The sequence below is a fragment of the Scyliorhinus canicula genome, chromosome 18 (assembly GCF_902713615.1).
Source record: "Scyliorhinus canicula chromosome 18, sScyCan1.1, whole genome shotgun sequence".
NCBI lineage: Eukaryota > Metazoa > Chordata > Chondrichthyes > Carcharhiniformes > Scyliorhinidae > Scyliorhinus > Scyliorhinus canicula.
In genome coordinates, this window is record NC_052163.1 from 40,054,806 (window position 1) to 40,082,547 (window position 27,742).

The 27,742-nt window shown below is 52.0% G+C and overlaps 1 protein-coding gene across 1 annotated transcript in view; it reads right to left on the reverse strand.

Annotated features, from left to right (window-relative positions):
- The window catches only part of acsf2 (acyl-CoA synthetase family member 2), a 193,431-nt gene that overhangs the window by 14,695 nt on the left and 150,994 nt on the right, over positions 1 to 27,742 (reverse strand). The window contains exons 11-13 of the mRNA XM_038777264.1: positions 10,195 to 10,302; positions 8,946 to 9,097; positions 6,184 to 6,325 (exon numbers count right to left, since the gene is read on the reverse strand). Of these exons, the coding sequence (XP_038633192.1) occupies positions 6,184 to 6,325; positions 8,946 to 9,097; positions 10,195 to 10,302 (402 nt within the window). The remainder of the gene's footprint in view (positions 1 to 6,183; positions 6,326 to 8,945; positions 9,098 to 10,194; positions 10,303 to 27,742) is intronic.

Genomic DNA, 27,742 nt, shown 5'->3' on the forward strand with positions numbered 1-27,742 from the left:
ATGGTTAGACCAATTGATAAAGAGGGCACCGATTTAAGGTGATTGGCAAATGAAGGAAGCTCTTCTAGTCAAATGCTGTTTGTGAGAATACCTTCCCATTAGTCCTACTCTCTTTCCTCTGCTGCTCAGGCAATTTTCTAACCAGGTCAATACGTTACCTTCAATTCCATTAGCTTCTATTTTAGTGAACCGTCCCTCATGAAGGACTTTATCAAATGCCTTCTGGAAGTCCATATGAATAACATCCATAGACATTCCCTCAATCACCTCTTCAAAAGAATTCGGACAGGTTAGTTCGTTCCCTCGGATCAGCTGAAAATGTTGAAGATGTTCAGTAACCCTAATCTTACTTACAGACTCTCCCAATTTTTCACCACAGTTCTGTACTAGTCACCACTGATGTATATATTAGGTGATTTGTGGTAAGGCCCTGTACTACAGGTATGGGGGTAGTTCCCTGCCTGCTGGCTCCGCCCAGTAGGCAGAGTATAAATATGTGTGCTCCCTGTACAGCAACCATTTCGCCAGCTGCTGTAGGAGGCCACACATCTTAGTGTTATAAAGCTTTGATTGCATTCAACTCTCGTCTTTGTGTAATTGATCGTGCATCAAGTTCCCAAATCAAGGGGGGGGGGGGAAGGAGGAGGACCCATTGTCGGGCACGATGGAGGAGGGGTAGTCCCACGTGGGGAAGAGTCGGAGGTCGTGCGGGAGTCGCCGGGGTCAGCAGAAGTTAGCTGGCTCACTGGAATGCTATGGAAGGAGGGGTGCGGCTAGGAGGGGCCTAGCCTGGGGGGGGGGGGGTACCGGGTTGCTGCTGAACAGGTCAGGAAGGAGCTGGAGGACGCAGGGGGTGCCGGGGGGGGGGGGGGGGGGGGGGGGGGGGTTGCCGCCGTGGGAAACTGGCAGAGCAGGGGACGCTGGCCGGTGGTGGGCAAGGGATGGGGTATAGCTAATCGGCAGGGGAGGGGGGCAGGGAGCCCTCTGATCCGGCTGATAACCTGGAATGTGAGGGGGCTGACTGAGCCGGTCAAACGGGCCCGGGTATTTGCGCACCTGAAGGGGCTGAAGGCGGATGTGGCCATGCTCCAGGAGACACACCTGAGAGTGGCAGACCAGGTTCGGCTGAGGAAGGGATGGGTGGGCCAAGTATTTCACTCAGGGCTGGATGAGAAGAGTAGGGGGTGGCGATCCTGGTGGGGAAGAAGGTGTCGTTTGAGGCGTTGAAGGTGGTGGCTGACAGTGGCAGGAGATATGTGATGGTGAGTGGCAAGCTACAGGGGGAGCGGGTGGTGTTGGTGAATGTTTACGCCCCAAATTGGGACGATGCGGGGTTTATTAGGCGTATGTTGGGCCGCATTCCGGACCTGGAGGTGGGGGGGGCCTGATCATGGGGAGGGGACTTCAACACATTACTGGATCCCCCATTGGATCGATCCAAGTCCCGGACGGGTAGAAAGCTGGCGGCGGCTAAGGTGTTGAGGGGATTTATGGACCAGATGGGGGGGATGGATCCCTGGAGGTTTGCGAGGCCAAGGGCCAGGGAGTACTCGTTTTTCTCCCACGTACATAAGGCCTACTCGAGGATTGATTTTTTTGTCCTGAGCAGAGGGTTGGTTTCGAGGGTGGAGGATGTGGAATACTCCGCCATTGCCATTTCAGATCATGCCCCGCACTGGGTGGACCTCGGGCTGGGGGAAGAGAGGGACCAACATCCGCTCTGGCGCTTGGAGGTGGGGCTGCTGGCAGGTGAGGAGGTGGCCGAGAGGGTTCGGGGGTGTATCGAGAGGTACCTTGAGGCCAATGACAACGGGGAGGTCCGAGTGGGGACGGTCTGGGAGGCATTGAAGGCAGTGATGAGGGGGGAATTGATCTCCATCTAAACCCATAGGGAGAGTGGGGAGCAGAGGGAGAGGGAGAGACTGATAGGGGAGATGGTGCGGGTGGATAGGAGATATGCGGAGGCTCCAGAGGAGGGATTGCTGGGGGAGAGGCGTAGCCTTCAGGCCAGATTCGACCTATTGACTACCAGAAAGGCGGAAGCTCAGTGGAGGAAAGCACAGGGGGCGGTGTATGAGTATGGGGAGAAGGCGAGCAGGATGCTGGCACACCAGCTCCGAAAGCGGGACGCGGCCAGGGAGATTGGGGGAGTGACGGATAAGGCTGGGAAGGTGGTGCGGAGGACAGTAGATAGAACATAGAACATAGAACAGTACAGCACAGAACAGGTCCTTCGGCCCTCAATGTTGTGCCGAGCCATGATCACCCTACTCAAACCCACGTATCCACCCTATACCCGTAACCCAACAACCCCCCCCTTAACCTTACGTTTATTAGGACACTACGGGCAATTTAGCATGGCCAATCCACCTAACCCGCACATCTTTGGACTGTGGGAGGAAACCGGAGCACCCGGAGGAAACCCACGCACACAGGGGGAGGACGTGCAGACTCCACACAGACAGTGACCCAGCCAGGAATCGAACCTGGGACCCTGGAGCTGTGAAGCATTTATGCTAACCACCATGCTACCCTGCTGCCCTTTTTTTTTTTGTTTTTAAAAATTTTTTAGCCCTCCAACAAATCAAATTTATTGTGTTAACAAAGTCATTTAGAATTTAAACTCAGAACATTGTTAATGGGGTCTTCAGAGACTTCTATGGGGAACTGTACCGGTCGGAACCCCCGGTGGAGGGGGGTGGAATGGGGCGCTTCTTGAACAAGCTGCGATTCCCGAGGGTGGAGGAGGAGCAGGTGGAGGGACTGGGGGCGCCGATCGAACTGGAGGGGGTGGTCAAAGGGATAGGGAGCATGCAGTCGGGGAAGGCGCCGGGGCCGGACGGGTTTCCGGCAGAATTTTATAAAAGGTATTTGGACCTGTTGGGCCCCCTGTTGGTCCGGACCTTTAACGAAGCAAGGGAGGCGCGGGGGGGGGGGGGGGGGGGGGGGGGGGGGGGGGGGGGGGGGGGGGGGCTTTGCCCCCAACTATGTCACGGGCGCTGATTTCCTTGATCCTGAAGCAGGACAAGGACCCTCTGCAATGCGGGTCATACAGGCCGATTTCGCTGCTAAACGCCGACGCTAAGCTGCTGGCAATGATCCTGGCCACTAGAATAGAGAATTGCGTGCCCGAGGTCATTCATGAGGACCAGACGGGGTTTGTGAAGGGAAGGCAGTTGAATACGAACGTGCGAAGGCTCCTCAATGTCATTATGATGCCGGCCATGGAAGGGGAGGCGGAGATAGTGGTGGCATTGGATGCGCCCCTGTCTCGTCCCCCGGTACAGCCGAAAGTACTCCGACCTCCTTCTATTTGTGGCTACACTCGCCATCGGGGCCTCGCAGAGCAGCCTCACCCACCGAATAACCCCCTCCCCAAACCCAAACAGGGGTGCGGGATCGGTTGTTCTCGGGGGTGTGGGTTGGAGGAGGGAGGATTTCGGACATATACCGGGTAATGCAGGAGGTAGACGAGGCCTTGGTGGAGGAACTGAAGGGTAAATGGGAAGAGGAGCTGGGTGAGGAGATTGAGGAGGGGACGTGGGCGGATGCCCTGGAGAGAGTGAATTCCTCCTCTTCCTGTGTGGGCACGAGCCTGGAGGCGCTGGTAACGGCGCCGTTGCCGCTCTATCCAATGAGGTATACCACGAGCCCGGTGGTGGCAGCTACCCTCAAAACTTGGGGGCAATGGAGACGACATAGGAGAGAAGTGGGGGGCTCGATGGAGGGCCCGATACGGGTGAACCATCGGTTTGTCCCGAGAGCATTGATGGTGGATTTCTGGGCTGGCACAGGGCAGGGGTTAGGAGGTTGAGGGACCTGTTTGTGGAGGGGAGGTTCGCGAGCTTGGGGGAGAGGGGAAGTTTGGGCTCCCCCCCGGGGAACATGTTTAGGTACATGCAGGTGAGGGCGTTTGCCAGGCAGCAGGTGGAGGGGTTACCCTTGCTGCCCCCACGAGGGGTGCGGGATCGGTTGTTCTCGGGGGTGTGGGTTGGAGGAGGGAGGATTTCGGACATATAGCGGGTAATGCAGGAGGTAGACGAGGCCTTGGTGGAGGAACTGAAGGGTAAATGGGAAGAGGAGCTGGGTGAGGAGATTGAGGAGGGGACGTGGGCGGATGCCCTGGAGAGAGTGAATTCCTCCTCTTCCTGTGCGAGGCTTAGCCTCATACAGTTCAAGCTGCTGCATAGGGCCCACATGATGAGGATGAGTAGGTTTTTCGGGGGTGAGGACAGGTGTGCTAGGTGCTCGGGGAGCCCAGCGAACCACGCCCATATGTTTTGGGCATGTCCAGCGCTGGGGGAGTTTTGGAAGGGGGTAGCAAGGACGGTGTCGAGGGTGGTGAGATCCAGGGTCAAGCCAGGCTGGGGACTCGCAATTTTTGGGGTTGCAGTGGAGCCGGGAGTGCAGGAGGCGAAAGAGGCCGGTGTCCTGGCCTTTGCGTCCCTAGTAGCCCGGCGGAGGATCTTGTTCCAATGGAAGGATGCGAGGCCCCCAAGCGTGGAGGCCTGGATCAATGATATGGCGGGGTTCATTAAATTGGAGAAGGTGAAATTTGCCCTGAGAGGATCAGGACAGGGGTTCTTTAGGCGGTGGCAGCCTTTCCTGGACTTCCTGGCGGAACGGTAAGGAAATAGGCTGGCAGCAGCAGCAATCGGGGCGGGGGGGGGGGGGGGGGGGGGGGGGATTTGGATCGGTGGGAGGGAGAACTGTGTACATGGGTTTGTGGGATGTGGCGGGTGTTATCTCTTTCCCTTTTGTTGTTTGGGTGTTCTTTTGTTTTTGTTTTTTTTCTTTTGTTTGTAGTTGCTTTCGAAGTTGGGTGGGTATTGTTCTTGGGGTGTTACCGCGGTTGTTTTGTTAATAGAGTTGAGATGTTTATATTTTGTAAAAATTTCAATAAAAATTATTTTTTTTTTTAAAAAGTTCCCAAATCAAAAGAACATTCCCTGTATTGGGTACACGATAGACTACATGACCTTCCAAACCTGTGGGCGTCTATCATCTAGAAGGGCAGTAGTGCATGGGAACACTACTGCCTACGAGTTCACTTCCATCCCGCACATCATCCCGATTTGGAACTATATCCCTGTTCTTTCAATGTCACTGGATCAAAAACCTGGAGCACCATCCCTAACAGGACTGTGGGTGTATCTACACTCCATAGTCTGTAGCAGTTCAAGAAGGCAGTTCACTACTACTTCCTCAAAGGCAATAAAGAATGGAGAATAAATGCTGGCTTTGCCATGATGCTCACATTCCATCAATGTATTAAAAAAAGTTCTCTGCATTAAGTTTCATCTGCTACTTGTCTGCCTATTTCAGTCCTGCCCCCTGAAGTCACTTACTATCCACCTCATTGTCTGAAACATTTCCAAGCTTTGTAACAGCTGTAAACATTAAAGCACTCAAGTCCAGATCATTGACATACATCAAAAAGAGCAGTGATATCAAAACCGAGCCCTGGGAAGACCACTGTATATTTTCCTTCAGTTTGAAAAACAACTATGCATCGCTCCTCGATGTTTCCTGTCACTTAGCCAATTTTGAATCCACAGTACCACTGTCCCTTTAATTCCAATTTTAACAAGTTTATTCTGGAGTGCTTTAATGATTTTTTAAAAATCGATACACTCATTAACCACATTGCCTTTAACTACCTGCTATTTTTTAATCAAATAATTCAATCCTATCAGTTAAACACAATTTGCCTTTCATACATCCCTACTGGCTGTCATTTATTAAACCATATTTTCCATGTGGTAATTAATTCTAGTCATAGAATCACCACAATGCAGAAGGAGGCCATTCAGCCCATCGAGTTTGCACCGATCCTCCGAAAGAGGCCCCCATCTAGGCCCATGTCCCCACCCTATCCCCATAACCCCACCTAAACCTTTGGACACAAAGGGCTAACCGACTGTGGGAGGAAACCGGAGCACCTGGAGGAAACCCACACAGACACAGGGAGGAAAGTGCAAACTCCACACAGACAGGCACCCAAGGCCGGAATTGAACCCGGGTCCCTGGCTCTGTGAGGCAGCAGTGCTAACCACTGTGCCACCATGCCGTCCTGTTGACAATACTACTCCACTAAGGTAGGGAGGGGCCCATTCTGTGAGAGTAGTTGACAGTGAATATATTATGCCTCTATTAATCCAGCCTGTAGCTCTAGTCACTTACCTGGACTTCATGTATTTTGGGATATGTGTGCAGAAATGATTCCACTTCTGCTGGGTAAATGTTCTCTCCTCCACGGATGATCATGTCCTTGCACCGGCCGACAATCCGACAGTAACCATATGAATCGAGTGTGGCGATATCACTGGAATTGCAGAACCATTTAAATAACATTGCTCATCTAAATGTGAACTGAAATCATCAGTTTAACTGCAGTCTTTCTGTGGGGCGATGAACTTCAGGAAGAGTGGAGACTATTGCCGTTCTCTTGGTAAAGTCAATGTGTGTCTGAGTCACGTGGGACATGAATGTCTCTGCTTTACTTCTTCGTCAGGAGTCAGTTGACTGTTCTCAGCCACAGTGAGTGTTTGAGTGCTACAACTGAACTCAGTACCCCTAAAGGGATAGAGATCAAAGGCTTCATTAAATAAATGGGGCAGGGGGAAATAACAATAACAGGATTAACGGGTAACCAAAGATCGACCGATATCTTGGATTAAGTTGAAAGCTTGAATCAAAAATGTGTTTGTGTCTCTGGCACTTGCAATGATGATGATCAGAGGGTATATTCCAAATGTGCACTTTATTTGCAAGACAAGGGCTGCACACAAACTCACACACTGCCCCCCCCCCTCTCAGTTACCAGTGTTGTCCGCATGTATGTATTAAAGCCATTGTTGCTTAGCCTATATTCCAGAAGACTCTGTACTTGGAGTAAATTAGCTCAACCTGCTTTGATTTGATTTGATTTATTATTGTCACATGTATTAGTATACAGTGAAAAGTATTATTTCTTGCATGCTGTACAAACCATGCATACCATACATAGGGAAGGAAGGAGAGACTGCAGAATATAATGTTACAGTTATAGCACGGTGTAGAGAAAGGATCAACTTAATATGAGGTAGGTCAAATGTCTGATGGTAGTAGGGAAGAAGCTGTTCTTGAGTCGGTTGGTACGCGACCTCAAACTTTGGTATCTTTTTCCTGACGGAGGAAGGTGGAAGAGAGTATGTCTGGGGTGCGTAGGGTCCTTAATTATGCTGGCAGCGGGAATTATAGATGGAGTCAATGGATGGGAGGCTGGTTTGCATGATAGATTGAGCTACATTCACAACCTTTTATAGTTTCCTGCGGTCTTGGGCAGAGCAGGCTCCATACCAAGCTGTGATACAACCAGAAAGAATGCTTTCTATGGTGCATCTGTAGAAGTTAGTGAGGGTCGTAGCTGACATGCCAAATTTCCTTAGTCTTCTGAGAAAGTAGAGTCGATGGTGGGCTTTCTTAACTATAGTGTCGGCATCAGGGGACCAGGACAAGTTGTTGGTGATCTGTACACCTAAAAACTTGAAGCTCTCGACCCTTTCTACTTCGTTCCCATTGATGTAGACAGAGGCATGTTCTTCACTGCGCTTTCTGAAGTTGATGACAATCTCCTTCGTTTTGTTGGCATTGAGGGAAAGATTATTGTCGTCGCACCAGTTCACTGAATTCTCTATCTCATTCCTGTACTCTGTCTCGTCATTGTTTGAAATCCGACCCACTACGGTGGTGTCATCAACAAATTTGAAAATCGAGTTGGAGGTGAATTTGGCCAAACAGTCATAGGCGTATAAGGAGTATATTTGGGGTCTGAGACTTGTGGGGCACCGGTGTTGAGGATGATCGGGGAGGAGGTGTTGTTGCCTATCTTTACTGATTGTGGCTTGTGGGTTAGAAGGTTCAGGATCCAGTCGCAGAGGGAGGAGCCGAGGCCAAGGCCACGGAGTTTGGAGTTTCGTTTCGTAGGAATTATGGTGTTGAAGGTTGAGCTGTAGTCAATAAATAGGAGTCTGACATAGGTATCTTTGTTATCTAGGTGTTGCAGGGTAGAGTGCAGGGCCACGGAGATGGCATCTGCTGTGGACCTGTTGTAGTGGTAGGCAAACTGCGAATTGTAGCGGATCAAGGCAATCCGGGAGGCTGGAGTTGATTCGTGCCATGACTAATCTTTCGAAGCACTTCATGATGATGGATGTCAGAGCCGCTGGACGATAGTTATTAAGGCACGCTGCTTGGCTTTTTTTTTGGTACAGGGATGATGGTCGTCTTCTTGAAGCAGATAGGGACCACAGATTGTTGTAAAGAGAGATTGAAGATGTTTGCGAATACCGCCGCCAGCTGATCCGCGCAAGACCTGAGTGTTCGTCCGGGTACCCCATCCGGACCAGTGGCTTTCCGTGGGTTGACCTTAGAGAAGGCTGCTCTGACGTCTGCGGTGGTGATCTCAGATACAAGTTCATCCGCGGCTTCTGGGGTGGAGGGCTCGTTCTCACTGACCTCTTGCTCAAAGCGGGCATAGAATGCGTTGAGCTCATCATGGAGGGGTGCGTTGGAGCCGACGATTTTACACGCCTTCATCTTGTAGCCCGTTATGTCTTGCAGCCTTGCCATAGACGGCGGGGATCCGTGTGGCTAGCCTGGGACCCGAGCTTCTCCATTTCTTGGGTTTCGCTTGATAAATAAAGTTCATATTTTATTTTGTTCCAGGTGCCACATAAAGACCGGTTGTGGTTGCTGTTGTTACCCAGTGGCCATCCACAGGGCCTTGGCCAGATTCTTGGATATTAAACATTACACTGTGATTGACCAAGGCCAAGACTAAACACAAACTTTGTGATTTACATGATCTGAGTGACTTAATATCACAACAGGCTTGGCTGATTGTTCATCCACCTAAACAGGGACCCTCGAGACGTACTGCAAGCCAGGAAGAATTGACTCACCCTGTTTTGTACCAGCCCTCTGGTGTGATGGATTCCTTTGTCTTTTCTGGTTCATTCCAGTATCCCAACATGACATTGTATCCACGAATCCATATCTCCCCTGGCGTGTTCAAAGGAAGGAGCTCCTCAGTTTGCAGATTCACAACTTTGGCCTGAAACACAGATTAGAATGTCCTGACATAGGGCCAGAGGAGCAGTAAATGGCAATCTCCCCTTCATGAATGGCCAGATTTCACGTGTGTCCCTTGTAGCAAGGCATTTTCTTTCATGCATTGCCTCATCCTCATGTTGCCAATCCTCTAGGATTGGGCTGGACAATTCAGGAATTGAAGATTAATTTCAAAGACAGAGCTCACAAAGTAAAAGACAGGGACAATTAATTTGCTTTACCCTTTCATACTATTGTACGTTAGATGTAAAAAGATTGAAATTGAGGGGAAAGAAAGGTGTTTGACTGACGTAGTTTGCTTTCCCTTAGGCCCAAGAAGGTACTAACTTGTGAAGACTGGCATGCAGGATGCTAAATGACAGGAGTACGAGGTGGGCCAGTTGGATATGAATATCGTGATGAAATGTGACCGAACCAAATTTTGCAACACTGGTCAATACCAACAGCCATTGAAATTTGTGCAAGCAATTGGCCATTCAGTGAGGATTCGCATCAATAAGACCAACCAGGTCGAAGGAATATCTTCAGCAATCTGCTTTATTTGACTTTCAACACAATACTACATCGTAGCAAGGAGAGTCACATCCAGCGGGAACCACGGCCCTGGGTCAGGCCTGAACTCAATTTTTGATTGGTGGGACAGTGGGACAACTCTTGAGGAAGTGAATTTGTGCCTCTCTCCAAGAGCCAGAGTAACAGGCTTCAGCCAGCGTTGAGCAGAGTTGTCAGGTGTAATATAAAACAAATCAGAGGGAAGTGACGGAGAGATAGTGAGGAGTGATAATGACGCACAAAGAGAGAGAGCAATAGAAAATTAAGAGAAAAATCAAGGAGAGGAAGGGAGAAGGTGGACAGAGAAAATGGAACAGTGATAAACAGTGCAGAAAGGGTGAAAGAACAGACCGGAAAGAGAACAAGAGTGGAAGAGGGAGGAGGGAAAGAATAAGAAGATAAAAGCAGAGAACGGGTGAGAGAGGAAGATGTAAAAGATCAAAAAGAATGGAGAGAGCAAAGGGAGGAGTGCATGCCAATCTGATATTTGTGGTTCATCAGCAATAATTGAATTAACCAAATTCTTACCTCGACGTGAGGTGAAATATATCCAACTGTCTCTGTTTTTCTTGTAATTTCATCTATTGGGAATCCCTGAAATGTGACTGGACTGTTCTCTGTTGTCCCATAAGCTCCCTGTTAAAACAGAAGGTCATCGTTATTCACAATAACAGAACTAGTTTTTTACTGAGGAAGGTCTTGGTTCAGGCTGTGATGGCCTCGTATTCACTGGCCGATCACGACATGGATCCACTGAATGGGTTCCAGGTGAACCCTGGTGTCACACTGAAGTTACAGATGAAATGAAATGAAAATCGCTTATTGTCACGAGTAGGCTTCAATGAAGTTACTGTGAAAAGCCCCTAGTCGCCACATTCCGGCGCCTGTTCGGGGAGGCTGGCACGGGAATTGAACCGTGCTGCTGGCCTGCCTTGGTCTGCTTTCAAAGCCAGCAATTTAGCCCAGTGTGCTAAACCAGCCCCTGGCGGGGGTTGGGGAAGGGAATTGAGTAATCTGGACAAGCCTCCTGTGGAAACTACTTTTGGAGACTGGGCTATCCTTTGTATTGTGTAGGGATGGTCATCCCATCACCATTTCAGTAGGTGGTGATGGTAACAGACAGAGAAAAATTGGAAAGTTCTGGATGTGGTGATATGTCTGTAAACAACATTGTAGATAGTTGGTGGTGCTACCTCCAACCAGCAGGTAGTGGTACAGATCCACCATGCGGTCTGGATACAGTGGTCATGTGACAAGGTTCCCGGATGTAAGTTAGGCCGATCCGGTGATCCTCAGATGGTTACAAGACGTACATGACCGTCATACATAGGGGTAATTCCAGGGGAGTATAAAGAAACTCCATGATAACTTGCTCTGTATCAGATCACGAAGTAACCACATGCAATTTAATAAAGATCCTGGTTTGGACAAGTCACCAGCAGTTCTGTGGATTCCTTGATAGACAGCGAACACCGAACACAACAATGGACAGCAAATTGAATTTTCCCATGTGGCCTCAGTGACTGGGTGTGACGAGTTGGGAAATGACCATAAAGCAATCCAGGCAAACGGGTTTTCTTGCCAGTCAGTTGGGTATACTAGTGACTGTGTCAATTGATTAATAATCCAGAAGTGTGGCTTCAAATCCCACAATGGTAGTTTGAGAATTGAGTTTAAAAATAATCCAAATAAAAAGCCAAGATTTTGCTGGATTGTTGTATAAAACCTAAATGGATCCCTAATGTCCTTCAGGAAAGGAAAGCTGTCATCCCGAACCGGTCTGTGGCTATATGTGACTCCAGTTTTTTTACCAATGTGATGGACTCTTAACGTCCCTCTGAAGTGACCAAGCAAACTGTTCAGTTGTACTAAAGCAGGGGCTCAAGCAAGCAGCACATTATCAGCTCCTCAGGTCAACCTGTGATACACTCCCCAACAATATGACCACAAAAAGCTGATAAAGTGCTAAAGGAGGCAATCAGCTGAAGACAGAGCTGTTCTGTAACTGGGAATGGAATGGATCCACCCAGAAGTGTTGAGGGAAAGGGGAGTGCCCACCCAGTACACCTGGCCTTCAATGTTTGCCACTATTGGAGGTGTCGTCTTTCTCTTCAGGCATTAAACCAAGTCTCACAGGTGGACCAAAAAGATCGAAGAAGGGCTGAGAGCTCCCCCAATCTCTTGGCTATTTACCCCTCAATCAACCTCACAAAAACTGATTATCGCATTGATGTTTACAGTGGGTTGCTGGGTGCACTACATTTCAAAAGTAGTGGGGAAATGCAATATAGAAATGCCAGGACAAGGGCCGTAGAGGAAGAGTCAAGGTCCACATTGCCCCAGAGGAAGAGTCCAGTTCCACAGGACCCCAGGGGAAAGGCCCAGTCCCATGGGGCCTCAGGGGAAGGGCTAGGTTTCATGGTTCCTGTGGTGAATCCATACTGTATTGTAATTCACACTGTACTGCATTGCATTGTATTATGTCCTTGTATGTGAGCCGTTGCACGGCTCTGCCCATAGGGGGGGATGAGGAGCTTGTACAGGGCTCCACCCTTGGCTCCGCCCATGGCCCCTCCCACTACCGGTAGTATAAAGTGCTGCAGCCGTAAGCCTGCTCTCAGTTCCTCTGGTCGCAGGCTGGCTTAGTTGTAAGACTATTAAAACCACAGTTTACTTCCAATCGTATCTCTAGTGAATTGATGGTCACATCAGTTCCCAGCAGAAGGACCAGTCCCATGGGGCCCCAGGGGATAGGCAGAGTACCAAGGGGCTCTAGTTCCAAGCTGCCCAGGGGAAAGGCGCAGTTCCATGAGGCCCCAGGGGAAAGATGCAGTCCCATGAGGCCCCAGGAGAAGGGTGCAGTCCCATGAGGCCCGAGGGGGAGGGTGCAGTCCCATGAGGCCCCAGGGGGAGGGTGCAGTCCCATGAGGCCCCAGGAGAAGGGTGCAGTCCCTCGATGCCCCAGGGGAAAGGCACAGTCCCCAGAGGCCCCAGGAGAAGGGCATAGCCCGTTGAGGCCCCAGGGGAAGGGTGCAGTCCCTAGAGGCCCCAGGAAAAGGGCGCAGTCCCTAGAGGCCCCAGGGAAAGGGTGCAGTCCCTAGAGGCCCCAGGAAAAGGGTACAGTCCCTTGAGGCCCCAGGGGAAGGGTGCAGTCCCTTGAGGCCCCATGAAAAGGGTGCAGTCCCATGAGGCCTCAGGGGAAGGGCGAAGTCCTTTGAGGCCCCAGGGAAAAGATGCAGTCCCTTGAGGCCCTAGGGAAAAGATGCAGTCCCTTGAGGCCCCAGGGGAAGGGCACAGTCCCTTGAGGCCCCAGGAAAAGTGCGCAGTCCCTTGAGGCCCATGGGGAAGGGCGAAGTCCTTTGAGGCCCCAGGAGAAAGATGCAGTCCCATGAGGCCCCAGGAGAAAGATGCAGTCCCTTGAGGCCCCAGGAGAAAGATGCAGTCCCTTGAGGCCCCAGGGGAAGGGTGCAGTCCCTTGAGGCCCCAGGGGAAAGGTGCAGTCCCTTGAGGCCCCAGGGGAAGGGCGCAGTCCCTTGAGGCCCATGGGGAAGGGTGCAGTCCTTTGAGGCGCCAGGGGAAGGGCACAGTCCCTTGAGGCCCCAGGAGGAGGTGTTGGTAGTTTCAAAACCACCAGTGTTATGGCGAGTCTATATTTGCAGTTTGGAATAATATGTTCTGAAGCATTTTGTTCTAAATTGATAGAAGCCATTTTAATAAGAACTAAGTCAGCATTATTGGAAACCGGTGAGATTATTTAAGTAGACAGCCTCAATTGTGAGATTATCAATGTCTAAGTGATTCATTAATAGATATGTTAGGAAAGCTGGAAATGTAATTTGGAACACAAAAGTTTATAACTCTTATAATAACAAACACATGGGGCGCAAATTTTCTCTCTCTCCACGGCGTGATCCACAGCTATGGAGGGTGACTCGCCAGGGGCTGCAGGTGGGATCTTCTGGTCCTTCTGCCAACGGGGTTTCCCATTGAGCGCATCCCTTGCCACCGCGAGTTGATTCGCCGTCGGCAGGACCGTAATATCCCACCAGGGTGAACGGCCAGATAATCCCACCCATTAGTAACATTTGATTAATAATACAGTTTCTTTTTTTTTTCTAATTTAGAGTGCGCAATTAATGTTTTCCAATTAAGGGGCAATTTAATGTGGTCAATCCACCCATCCTGCACATCTTTGGGTTGTGGGGGCGAAACCCACGCAAACACGGGAGAATGGGCAAACTCCACACGGACAGTGACCCAGAGCAGAATCGAACCTGGGACCTCAGCGCCGTGAGGCAGCAGTGCTGACCACTGCGCCACCGTGCTACCCTAATAATACAGCTTCTTGAAACAGTGTGGGAATTATAAGTTTGTGCCCTTCTCAGACAGACAGACAAGAAAGTTTGACATGACTTGTTAACCTTGACTGGAGGGAATGAATAGGCTACTGTTCAAGATGTCTCAACTTTAAATGACAGACGGCTATGTTAACCAATTATTGGTCAACACACAGACTACCGGAATGTTCCCAAATTGTGCGGAGTGTTGGATCAGCTGAGAAAAGCTGTGGGAAACTCGTCAGCTTGCAGACTCCTTTTGTCACCTAATTTAACGGCACCCTGTGCAATTGCAGAATGCTGGCAAAGATCACAGAGACAGCTGGAGAGGCGGGGTCATCAACCGCTGGCAATGCCGAGAATCTAAGATCGGGGCGCCCATTCTCAAAGTTAAATTTAAGCCCCCACCCCACAACAGACATCAGGGCCTCCCCTCATCCCCCCTGTATAAGCTCCCTCCACTACAGGCATCCCAGTGGACAAGGAGAACACCCCCCACACGGAGAAGGAGAATTTCCACCCCCCCCCCATTGGAGGAGAGTAACCCACCTGCCCGTGCCCACTGGCATCGCACCAGCAACGCCTCACGCCACCGGCACAATCATCACGACTGATTTTCGGTTTTGAAAACCAGTATGGAAATCAGGTTCAGGCCCTAGTTGGGTGCGAAACTGATTATGTCGCCGGCAGGAGGAGGGAAATATCTCAAACTGCCAGTATAAATCCTACTTTCGGCCGCCCAAAGATTTAGCGGCCATTACGGCATTTGCATCCATGGTTAACATGGCCGCCAGATCACGCCCACAGTTTGAGAAGAAGTGTTGTCTCAAAGCTGAGGCATTGGACTGCATTTTTAAAAAGTTTTTATTCCAGTTTCCAGCACTTTACATTTTACAACACAATAAACACGCCCAAGGTATTCAACCCCCCAGCCCACCTAACAAGATCCTCCCCAACAGCCGATGGTAACAAACTCTCCAAAATGCAGAATGAACAAACCCCAGCTTTTGTGGAACCCCTCACTCACCCCGCCTTGGGAGCAAATTTCACCTTCCCCAAGGCTAAGAACTCCCCCACCACGCCGAGGAGCAGGGTGGAGAACTCCAGCAGTTTCCCCCACCACGCCGAGGAGCAGGGTGGAGAAGCTGCCCTCCACTCCAACAAGACCCATCTGTGAGCAATCAGCAAGGCAAAGGCTAAAACATCTGCACCCACACACGTCTGCCAGTCCGACACCCCGAATATGGCCTCCGGGGGAACCGCACTCCACATCGACGCGCAAAACCCCGCAAAATGGTGTTGAAAACTGCCCTCCAGAACCTTTCCAACTTTGGGCAGGACCAGAACATATGTGTTGTGTTATGCTGCTTCGTGTCGCACAAGCTGCTTCCTTGATGTATGCTTTGGCAAAGGAAGCTCCAGACTATGAAATGAGTTCAACTTGTTTATTGAACTATTAACACAGTTCTTAAATGAGTTCGACTCTCTGCTAATCTAGCTGTAGTAACTCAGTCTCTCTTTACCAGCCTGCTCTAAGCCACGTGCTGGGTGTGATGCTGCTGATCAACCCTGATGTACTCTCTAGATGTCTGTCTGTGGAAAGAGGCAGAGCATGTGTGCCCTGTCCTTTTATATGGGTTGTGAAGTGCCCCCTTGTGGTAATGCCACCTCTGGGTGTCCTGACTACCCATTGGTTGTGTCCTGTTGTAATCAGGGCCGGCTCAAGGCACCGGCAACTCGGGCAGTCGCCCGGGGCGCCATGTGCTGGGGGGCGCCAGAGACTCGGGTCCCGCGCATGCGCAGTTGGGCCGGTGCCAACCAGCGCATGCGCGGTGGCCGCCCTCCCCCAAGGCCCCCTCCCCCGCTCGGTCCGCTCCCCCGCTCGGTCCGCTCCCCCCCCGCCACCCCCTCGGGTCCGCCCCCCCCTCGGGTCCGCCCCCCCACCCCCCCTCGGGTCCGCCCCCGCCCCCCCTCAGGTCCGCCCCCCCCGCGTCCGCCCCCCCCCGCCCCCCCTCGGGTCCGCCCCCCCCGGGGTCCGCCCCCCCCCCCGCGGGTCCGCCCCCCCGCCCCCCCCCCTCGGGTCCGCCCCCCCCTCGGCCCCGCCCCTCCCACCCCTCAGCCCCGCCCCCCCCCTCCCGCCCCTCGCCCCCCCCCCCCCCCCAAGGGCGCCGAAGTTCAGCTTGCCCGGGGCGCCAGCAACCCTAGGGCCGGCGCTGGTTGTAATGACCATTGCCTGCATGTCATGACATCTCTGATGCTCCCTCTAGTGGTTACGTATTTGTAGTGTATTTACATTAACCCCTTGTGTATATACAGTGATGCATATCACCACAATATGCAGAATCAGAACATATGCACATGGTTGGACAGACCCGTCCAACACAGCTCACAAATGTCCTCTACCCCCTCAACCAGCCGACTCATCCTTGACCTTTTCAGGTGCGCCCTGTACACAACCTTCAACAGTATCAACCCCAGCCTAGCACACAAATTCGAGGCATTCACCCTCCGCAGCACCTCACATCACATGTAAATCGGTAAGACGCACCCCCCACCACTGACAGCACGTCCTCCAGCAATGCGGAGGCAGGTGCTATCGTTAACAAGAGACCTCAGACATTATGGCGACATATGTGGTTTCAAAAATAAGGACAAATGAGGCACTTTAAAACAGGGACAAAATTTTTTAAATCAAGATGACGAACCAGGGGCTATTGTAGGTTATGGAACATCGGGGCGAAGGGTGAATGGGACTTGATGTGGATTTGGCCATAGACACCAGGGGCGGAGAATCGGCACCATTGGCGCCGGCGTGGTTGGCACGGCACCGGTTGCGGGCCGCTCTACGTGGCCGGCCCACCGATTTTCCGGCCCGGGTAGGCCGAGCGGCCGTAGGAAAAGAGGCGAGTCCCGCCGCCGCTGTTCTAACCTGCTCTGGGCCAACCCCGGAAAGGGGAGGGGGCCTCCGATGTGGCCTGTCCCGCAATCAGGGCCCACCGATCGGCGGGCCAGCCTCTGTGGCAGGGGGCCTCCTTTCCTACACACCGGCCCCTGTAGCCCTGCGCCATGTTGCTTCGGGGCCGGCACGTTGAAAGAGGCCACTGCGCATGTCCTCGTTCGCGCCGGTGCAACTGCTCATGCGCGGATCCCGCGGCGCCCAGTTCGCGCTGGGATCGGCAGCTGGAGCGGCGTGAACTGCTCCAGTGCCGTGCTGGCCCCTGTAGGGGCCAGAATTAGACGTGGGAGTGGCCCGTTCACGCCGTCGTAAAACACAACGACGTTTACGACAGCGTGGACACTCTGCCGCGGGATTGGAGAATCCTGCTCCATAGTTTTTAAGGGTTTTGAGCCACTGAATACCAAGTATTACATAATAAACATCTGTGATGTGGATCACACAGGCAGCAGGCATGAGCTCCCCTATGAGTTCAACTATAATAATTGCAGCCATACAATGGGATGTCAAGTCAATCTGGCCAAATAGCAGCTGCAGTCTGCTTCAACTGCTGATACCCAACACCACCACTGTCAGCCTGGAGTCTGCAGAAATCCCGGTCGGATCCAAGCAAAACATCTGAATAAATTACTCCCATTCACAGGGATTGTGTAGAAATCCCTTCCAAAGATAACATTCCAATGTGTTACTCACATTGCAGGAAAATACAGATCAAGGCTTAACATTCTAATGCACCAACTCACTACATTCCCGTTACGGAGAGATCCGGCTTAACTGCTTGAGCAACACCTGGTCATCCTATTACTCTGGATTCGGTTACATCTGATATTCTTCCTCTATCCTCATTGTTTCTGTTTGAAAGTTGACCTCAGTACAAATAGCCCCAGATTGTACTGAAATTGAAGAGCACGAATGTCTCCATGGCGTTGGAAAGTAAGTTCCCATCTCACATACCCTTCCTCTGCGTCCTCGCTCTGTTGAAGGAAAGACTCTTCATTCTGGTTAACTTTGTTTCCCTCTTTCCCTGGGCTCTATACTCACATTGCTGGATTCTTCAATCCTCAGGCTCATGTTAAAAGCTATGCAGAGGAATTTTCACTCAGATCTGCCAACGTGACAATCAGGCTAGCTTACATTCCAGGGCTCATTATTGTTGTTCAGGTCTAATCCCACTGGAAGGATTCAGGAACGCAGTAATAGGAAATCAAATGGTAGACCACTATAAGGAATCCAAGGAAGTAGTCTCCGGGAAAAGCCGATTGATGGGGTGGGTGGAATCCAACATGCATTATTAGGGAAGGGGAAAGGAAGCCCAGGGTAGCTGAGATCCATCAATTCTTCCAGGGGCTTGGTGAAGCACTCCTATCCCTCTTGACCCATAGGGTAAACCTCCACCTATTTACCTAGGCCCCTTGTAACCTTGAAATCTCCTCACATCACTACCCATGTCAAGAATTATATTGGCATCTGGGTCTGAATGACAACATCAGAGCCAAACTTTTCCATATCAATGAGGCCTAACATTCTGGGTACAAAAGGGCCTGAGAAAATTCTTGTCCAAATTCTCCAGTCTCCAGATCATCGGAGACCGAATGCATGACTAAAAATATGCATCAGGACCCTGTGGAAGACACAATGCATGGAGTACCATGGGAAATTGCCTGGGATATTTCAACTTACAGCACAATCGACCTGCTCCCAGAACCCTCCACGAATATCTCCAATGCTAACTCAGATTTCAGACACATTCCGCGGTACTTATCAGGATAGTTACCCAGGAAATATTAGATAGATTGAAACCTAGTCCAACATCTGGGTAACTACACAACCAATTAGCCAATCATCCAACTTCACCATCTGACCATGACAAACCCCATTAACCACCACCAGCATACCGCAAGCCTCCAAACACCATCTGACCTCCCAACTACTCCCCAAACCCAACTCAACTGTCTCCCCAACAACCTGACTAAACCACCAACATGATCTGTCTAACCACTCACTTAACCACCCATCCCAACAATCTGACTAAACCACCAACATGATCTGTCTAACCACTAACTTAACCACCCATCCTAACAACCTATCACCCCCAGACACAATGTCACCTTACTTGACTAACCTCCAACATGACCCAACTAAGTGCTTACCCGATACGACTAACCCCCGACCTGCCAAACCCCGGACCTGACTAACCCCTGACCCAAATAACCTCCGACCCCACATGACTTACCCCTAACCTAACACGACTAACCCCCGGCCCAATTAACTCCCAACCTTTCCTGATTAACCCCTGACCCAACACGACTAACGCCTGATCCGACCCCCCCCCCCCACCTGACTAGGAGGGGGCGGAGCATTGTGAAGGCGGCACCGCCCCTGATTTAGTTAAAAACAGGGATTCTCTGGCTGATCGGCGAACGCGATTTCGGCGCCGGCCACCGGAGAATCCCGACCAACATGTTCTCCCGCTGGAGGTGAACTGCCTCTGATTTATGCTAGTGCTGGGAGCGGGCGTCCAGAGGCGATTCACTATCCCTTGCCATGCAAATTTATTCATGATGGGGATTGCAAGGGATTCCGTTGTAAATCCCTCTATTGGGCCTCTACTGTATGTGGGTGGTCCGATAGTGAGATCCGGAGGCAGCTGCCCCCCCCCCTCCCCACGCAATGAAATTTTGCCCTCCTTCACCACAGGATTTGCTGAGTCACCAGCCCCTCCCACCCCCACAGTACGGGGTGCCCTAACCCTCCCCCCAACCGAACCCCATAACAGAGCCCCTCACCAGAGATCCCTATAACAGAGCCCCCGTCAGAGGTCCTCCATAAGAGAGACCCCCTCCCATAGGAAAGCCGCCAGCAGAGATCACCCATAACAGAGCCGCCCACCAGATACCCCATAAGAGAGCCGCCCCACCCGGGACCTCCATAACAGCCCCTCCACTAGAGACCCTACAAAACAGAGCCCACTTCCAGACATCCCCACCCATAGGAAAGCCGCCACCAGAGACCCCTCTTTAAGAGAGCCCCCCACCAGAGACCTTCCCCACCAGAGACCCCTACCAAAAGACCCCTCCATAACAGAGCTCCCTGCCCGGAAGCTAGAGAGCAGTCCAGACAGAGACAGTGAAAAGATCACTGTTTTAAAACTCATCTGTGCCTACACCTGCTGCCTCAGGCAGAGAAAGCAGCTGCTGTAAATTGTAGAAAGTGAAAACCACATCTCTAGGGTTCAAATCCCTTCAAATCTTTTATCTGCAAGGCCTTCATTCACATCAATAAGAAATAGTTTGTACTCGGCAGTGATTGACAGCTCGCACACAGCCAGCTGTCTGGATTGTTTCATTTAATTTCCCTTCACGCTTGAATGGATCTCAAGTACCCCGTGGTGTAACTAACCACAATGTTTATAAACATCTAGCAATGATTGCAAGCTCTTGACCAGATCAAAAGCAGTAAAGTGCTTTCACTTCATCTTTTTCTCTACAGAAAGCACTTTACTGCTTATAAGGTAGTCAAGAGAGTAGATTTCAGAGCTCTGAGATACAAAGGGATCTGGGAATCCTACTGCATGAATCGCAAAAGGTTGGTGTTGAAAGTAGTTAGGAAAGCTAATAGAATGTTAACATTTATTGTGAGGGGAATTGATTATAACAGCAGGGAGTTAATGCTTCAGTTGTACAGGGGTTTGGTGAGACCACATCTGGAGTATTGTGTATGGTATGGGTCTCCTTATTTAAGATATGGAGATGCCAGCACTGGACTGGGGTGAGCACAGTATGAAGTCTTACAACACCAGGTTAAAGTCCAGCGGGTTTGTTTCAAACACTAGCTTTCGGAGCACTGCTCCTTCCTCAGGTGGGGAAGGAGGAAGGAGCAGTGCTCCAAAAGCTAGTGATTTAAAAAAAACCTATTGGACTTTAATCTGGTGTTGGAAGACTTCTTACTGTCCTTATTTAAGGAAAGATGTATATGTTTTAGAAACAGTTCAGAGAAGGTTTACTAGACTAATATCAGGAATGGGTGGGTTGTCTTATGAGGAAAGGTTGGCGAGGTTAAGTTTGTAAACACTAGAATTTAGAAGAGTAAAAGGCGACTTGATCAAAATCTTAAAGATCCTGAGGGGTACTGACAGGGCGAACGTGGAGTAAATGTTTCCCCCTGTCAGAGGATCCACAGCTAGGGGGTCACTGTTTAAAAATAAAGGGCGGAATTCTCCGCTCCCCATGACGCCTGGGAGAATAGTGGGAGGGCCTCCCGCCATTTTTCGCGCCCCCCTGGCGCCTCCCGCTATTCTCTCCCCCCACCCCCACCGTTTTTCACAGCGAACGGCGATTCTCCGAGGCCGATGGGCTGAGTGGCCGGCCGTTTACGGCCTTTTCACAACGGCGGCAACCACACCTGGTCGTCACCGTCGTGAAACGGGCGCCAGAAGCCCGTTTGGGGCTTCTAGGCGCCCGATTGGCACGGGAGCACCACGGCCGTGCTCCGGAGGGGAAAGTGCCCACCGATCGTCGGGCCTGCGTCCAAAACGGATGTACTATTTTCCCTCCGCCACCCTGCAAGATCAAGCCGCCACGCCTTGTGGGGCGGCTGAGGGAAAAGACACCAACCGCGTCGTGTGCTGTGCTGTCGTGACTGATTGGTAGAGGACCTTTGTTTTCATATACTTTGGAGAATACCCTCAGGATTACAGACCTCATTGGATGTCAAGAGTGAGAAGAATCCAACAAATGAAGTCAAAACCTGATGTTAGCCAAAAAGATTCAACAGTACAGAGGGAGAGTCTTTATCGAGGCGAGCAAGTTCAGAGTTAAAGGGGAAATATCGGCACATTCTCCCCGTGTTTGCGTGGCTTTTGCCCCCACAACCCAAAGATATGCAAGGTAGGTGGATTGTTCATGCTAAATTGCCCCTTAATTGAAAAAAATGAATTGGTATTCTAAAGTACTAAAAGAAAAAAAAATTAAAGTGTCATCTCAGGCGGGAAAAGCAGAGGGCCGGCTGCCAGCTGCGTTGGTGGGCTTTCCCTCCGTACTTCTAAATTGACAGACAATAAAAAGAAAGGGGCGGGCGAGCCACTCCACCCCCCCCCCCCTCCATGTAACCTTCTACCTACCTCCCCCCACCAGGGAACTCCCACCCCAGCACAGAACCCCACGGAACCCCAACCCCCACCACCACTACAGAGCCCCACCGCTCCACCCCACAGAAACATAACGCACCCCTCCCCCTACTGCCCAGCACTGCTCGGGCATGACCCTCTCCTCCCTTGCCGGGTTTTGCCCACCAGGTACACGCTGTGGGGGACCAGTCATGATTCATATCAGCGTGCCCTCATGCCAACGTGAATGGACAATTTAATGCGGTGGGCACCATCAGGCATAAAGGTTTGATAATTATACTTAAATAATAATAATCTTTATTGTCACAAGTAGGCTTACATTAACACAGCAATGAAGTTACTGTGAAAAGCCCCGAGTCGCCACATTCCAGCATCTGTTCGGGTACACGGGGAGAGTTCAGAAAGACCAAATTACCTGAGAGCACATCTTTCGGGACTTGTGGGAGGAAACCGGAGCGCCTGGAGGAAACCCACGCAGAGACAGGGTGAGCGTGCCGACTCCACACAGACAATGAGCCAAGCCGGGAATCAACCCTGGAACTGTGAAGCAACAGTGCCACCCACTGTGCTGCCTACGGAAAAGTTGGATCCCGACCTTTAAAGTCCGAATTACCATTACGCCATTGGTGGGGACAATTGAGCAGGGAAATGTTTCTGGCATGAAAGCTGCTTTGGGACTCCCGCAGGATTCTCTGTCCCCTCCGCTGTTCCCGCTACCTGAAGATGAAAGCATAAAACTCCCCCCGAATGAATGTCAGCTCGCCATAGAGGAGATCTAGCAACTGTAACAGGAATAATGAAGCTCACTGACATTATGTGGCAAGTTTGAATAAACATCAAAAAGAGTTGTTTTTTATTAGAGTCAGGAAGTAGCTTTTTTTTTCCAGTGATGTTGGATTTGGCAGCTGTAATATCTAAATGCTCCAAGCTGGGATAAGTTGGCCCCAGATTCTTCAGTTTGATCAAGGTACCAGATATAACTTCCAGAATGTTCTGGGGGTTAGCAGACAGCACAAATGATTGAAACTAAACTGCTAGATCTAACAGGAAGGAAAGAATGAGATTTGAAACTTGAAGCCAGAGTAACATTAGTCACTGGAATAGATGAAAGAACCAAGCAGAATGAAAGAAGCAACTGTACCAGCGAAAAACTGCAGACAATTCGTAAAGAACAGTCCAACTGGACATTAACCAAACCTACTCTGCTTGGCTCCGGACATCAAAGAGTGAGTTGTTAGGATATTCTGAAAGAGGTAGACGTGAAGATAATGGCTATAAAAACACAGACAGAGAGACTTCCGGTTGTGGCTATGCGGAGCTAAGCCGCACGTTTGGCAGCTCCCGCTACTTAAGGACTTTTGGGCCGATTTGAGGGCCCCAAACGGCGCTGTTTCGACGAATCCCGGTGGGGGAAGGTGTCTAGAGGAGCATTCCCCATAATTTATGGTGCTCACCCGGAGTGGGGCAAAGGAAAAAGCTGCAGCAGCTCCCCAAGAAAAGCGGGGGAAGAAGGACAAAATGGCGGCCGGCGGAACACCCGAGGACTGGTGGAAGTGGGTGCAGGAGCAGCCGGCCTCTCTTCTGCGCTGTTTTGCGGAGCTGAAGGCTGAGCTGCTGGACTCCCTGAATGCGACTACCAACAAGCTGCTTGGGACCCAGGCGGCCCAGGAGGCGTCCATTCGGGTGTTGCAGCAGCAGGCCGCTGAGAGGGAGGAGGAGGCCGTGGTCCTCGTGGGGAAAGTGGAGTTGCACGAGGCACTTCACAAAAAGTGGCAAGACTGCTTGGAGGAGCTGGACGTTCGCACAAGGCGAAAGAATTTGAGGATCCTGGGCCTGGCGGAGGGGCTGGAGGGGTCGGATCTCCCGGCGTATGTGACCACGATGTTGAGCTCGTTGATGGGGGCGGGGTCCTTCCATTTGCCCCTGGAGCTTGAGGGAGCTCACAGAGTGATGGCCAGGAGGCCTAAGGCAAATGAACCCCCGAGGGCAGTGCTGGTGCGGTTCCATCGATTCAGCGACCGGGAGTGTGTGCTGCGCTGGGCCAAGAAAGAGAGGAGCAGCAAGTGCTGCAGCCTGCGCGTCTGTGAGTGACATAGAAGGACCGGCACCACTACTTCGAGTCCCCAGAGGAGGCGTGGGCCTTTGTACAGGCGGAGAAGCTGGACTCGAACTAGGGCCTGGGGACATACTTTGGCCGTTGCTGTTTTCGCTGTTGCTGTTCTTTAACTTCGACATGTGTGTTTTTTATGCTGGTTTTCTTATTGCTCTGTTTCCGGGTGGGTCTGTCTGTTGGGTATGGGTGTGGGGTATGTGGAGAATGTTGGGGGTTTGTATTTTATGTGTTCTCTTCTGTACGGGGCTGGGGGTTGGGGTGAAACTGGATTTTGGGGAGCTGCGTCAGAAGGGTGGGGTGTGGCAGTGTGAAAGCGCGGGCTTTCCTCTGGTTTCCCGCGCTGCGGGGCAGGGGGGGGTGGAGCTGGCGGTGGAGGCATGGCCTCTACTGGTTTTCTTTCCCGCGCTGAAGCGGTGCCAAGGAGGTGTGGCAAGAGGGGGATGACCCCATGCCGGGAGGGGATGGGTTTTGGCGGGAGCTGCCTGGGTCAGCAGAAGTCAGCTGACTCACGGAAGTACCATGGAGGGTGCGTCGCGGCTAGGAGGGGTCCTAGCCTGGGGGGGGGGATACCGGGTTGCTGCTGGAATGGTCAGGAAGGAGCTGGTGTGGGCCGGGGGGGTAGAGGAGAGGCGTTATCGCCATGGGGAACGGGTCGGGCAGGACGAGCTGGCCTGGGGCGAGCAGTCGATAAGCTATGGCTAGCCGGTGGGGGAGGGGGGCGGGTTGCCCTCTGATCCAGCTGATTATCTGGAACGTGAGGGGGCTGTGGGCCGGTTAAGAGAACTAGGGTATTTTCTCATCTGAGGGGGTTGAAGGCGGACGCGGCTATGCTCCAGGAGACCCACTTGAAGGTGGCGGACCAGGTTCGTTTGAGGAAAGGGTGGGTGGGGCAGGTTTTTCACTCAGGATTGGACGCGAAGAACCGGGGGGTGGCGATTCTGGTGGGGAAGAGGGTGGCGTTCGAGGCGGCTGAGGTGGTGTCGGACAAGGAGGGCAGATATATTATGGTGAAGGGTAGGCTGCAGGGAGAGAAGGTGGTGCTGGTTAATGTATATGCCCTGAATTGGGATGATGCTGGCTTCATGAGGTGCTTGTTGGGCCGCATTCCGGACCTAGAGGCAGGGGGCCTGATCATGGGGGGAGACTTTAACACAGTGCTGGATCCCACACTGGACCGGTCCAGTTCAAGGACGGGTAGGAGACCAGCGGCGGCCAAAGTACTGAGGGGATTCATGGACCAGATGGGAGGGGTGGATCCCTGGAGGTTTGGGAGGCCGAGAGCGTGGGAGTATTCCTTTTTCTCTCATGTCCATAGGGTTTATTCATGAATAGATTTTTTCGTCCTGAAACGGGATTGATCTTGAGGGTGCAGGATGCCGAGTATTCGGCCATAGCGATTTCAGACCATGCTCCGCACTGGGGGAGGCACGGGACCAGCGCCCGCTCTGGCGCCTGGATGTGGGGATGCTGGCTGATGAGGAGGTGTGTAGGAGGGTCCGGAGAAGTATTGAGGGGTATCTTGATACCAATGACACGGTGGAGGTCCGGGTGGGGATGGTCTGGGAGGCTCTGAAAGCAGTGATCCGGGGGGAGCTGATCTCCATCCGGGCCCACAGGGAAAGGAGGGAGAGGAAGGAGAGGGAGAGGCTGGTGGGGGAGCTCCTGGATGTGGACAGGAGATACGCGGAGGCACCGGAGGAGGGGTTGCTGGGGGAACGGCGTAGTTTGTAGGCCAAATTTGACTTGTTGACCACCAGAAAGGCGGAGGCACAGTGGAGGAGGTCGCAGGGCACGGTATATGAGTATGGGGAGAAGGCGAGCAGGATGTTGGCGCATCAGCTCCGTAGGCGGGATGTGGCTAGGGAAATTGGTGGAGTGACGGATGGGGGTGGGAATGTAGTGCAGAAGGGGACAGAAGTAAATGGGGGCTTTAGGGACTTCTACGAGGAACTGTACCGGTCGGAACCTCCGATGGGGAGAGGGGGGATGGAGAGCTTCATGAACAGGCTGTTTCCCAAGGGTTCAAGAGGAGCTGGTGGAGGGGCTGGGGGCGCCGATAGAGTTGGAGGAGCTAGTCAGGGGGATTGGACAAATGCAGTCAGGTAAGGCCCCGGGGCCGGACGGGTTCCAGGTGGAATTTTATAAAAAGTATGCGGATCTGGTGGGCCCCCTGTTGGTGCGAGCCTTCAATGAGGCATGGGAGGGGGGGGCTTTGCCCCCGGCGATGTCACAGGCACTGATCTCTCTGATCCTAAAGCGGGATAAGGACCCCTTACAGTGTGGATCATACAGGCCTATCTCGCTCCTCAATGTGGATGCCAAGTTGCTGGCGAAGATCCTGGCCACCAGGATAGAGGATTGTGTGCCAGGGATGATACACGAAGATCAGACAGGATTTGACAAGGGACGGCAGCTCAACACAAATGTGCGGAGGCTGCTAAATGTTATCATGATGCCGGCAGTGGAGGGGGAGGCGGAGATAGTGGTGGCGCTGGATGCAGAGAAAGCGTTTGATAGAGTTGAGTGGGGGTACCTGTGGGAGGTGCTGGAGCGGTTCGGATTTGGGGAGGGATTCATCAAATGGGCGAGGCTGCTCTACAGGGCTCCAATGGCGAGTGTAGTTACAAATGGAAGGAGATCGGAGTACTTTAGGCTCTACCGTGGGACCAGGCAGGGGTGCCCCCTGTCCCCCTTGCTCTTTGCACTGGCGATTGAACCTCTGGCTATGGCGTTGAGGGAGTCAGGGAGATGGAGGGGTCTGGTGCAGGGTGGGGAGGAACATCGGGTATCGCTGTATGCGGACGACCTGCTGTTGTATGTGGCGGACCCAGAAGGGGGAATGCAGGGGGTGATGGAGCTGTTGGCGGAATTTGGGGGCTTCTCGGGCTATAAGTTAAATTTAGGCAAGAGCGAGGTATTTTTAGTACACCCGGGTGATCAGGAGGAGGGAATTGGGAGACTCCCATTTAAAAGGGCAGTGAAGAGTTTCAGATATCTGGGGGTGCAGGTGGCCAGGAGTTGGGGGACTCTCCATAAGCTTAATTTTACCAGGCTGGTGGAGCAGATGGAGGAGGAATTTAAAAGGTGGGACATGGTGCCGCTATCGTTGGCGGGTAGAGTGCAGTCTGTCAAAATGACGGTTCTCCCGAGGTTCTTGTTCCTCTTCCAGTGTTTGCCCATCTTTATCCCTAGGGCCTTTTTTAGAAGGGTGACCAGCAGCATCATGAGCTTTGTTTGGGCGCATGGGACCCCGAGGGTGAAGAGGGTCTTCTTGGAGTGGGGTAGAGATAGGGGGGGGGCTGGCGTTACCCAATCTCCCGGGGTATTATTGGGCGGCCAATGTGTCGATGGTGCGCAAGTGGGTGATGGAGGGGGAGGGAGCAGCATGGAAACGGATGGAGAGTGCATCCTGTGGAGATACAAGCCTGGGGGCCCTGGTAACGGCGCTGCGGCAGCTCCCTCCTACGAGGTATACCACGGGTCCGGTGGTGGGGGCTACCCTCAAGATTTTGGGGCAGTGGAGGCGACATAGGGGGAAGGGGGGG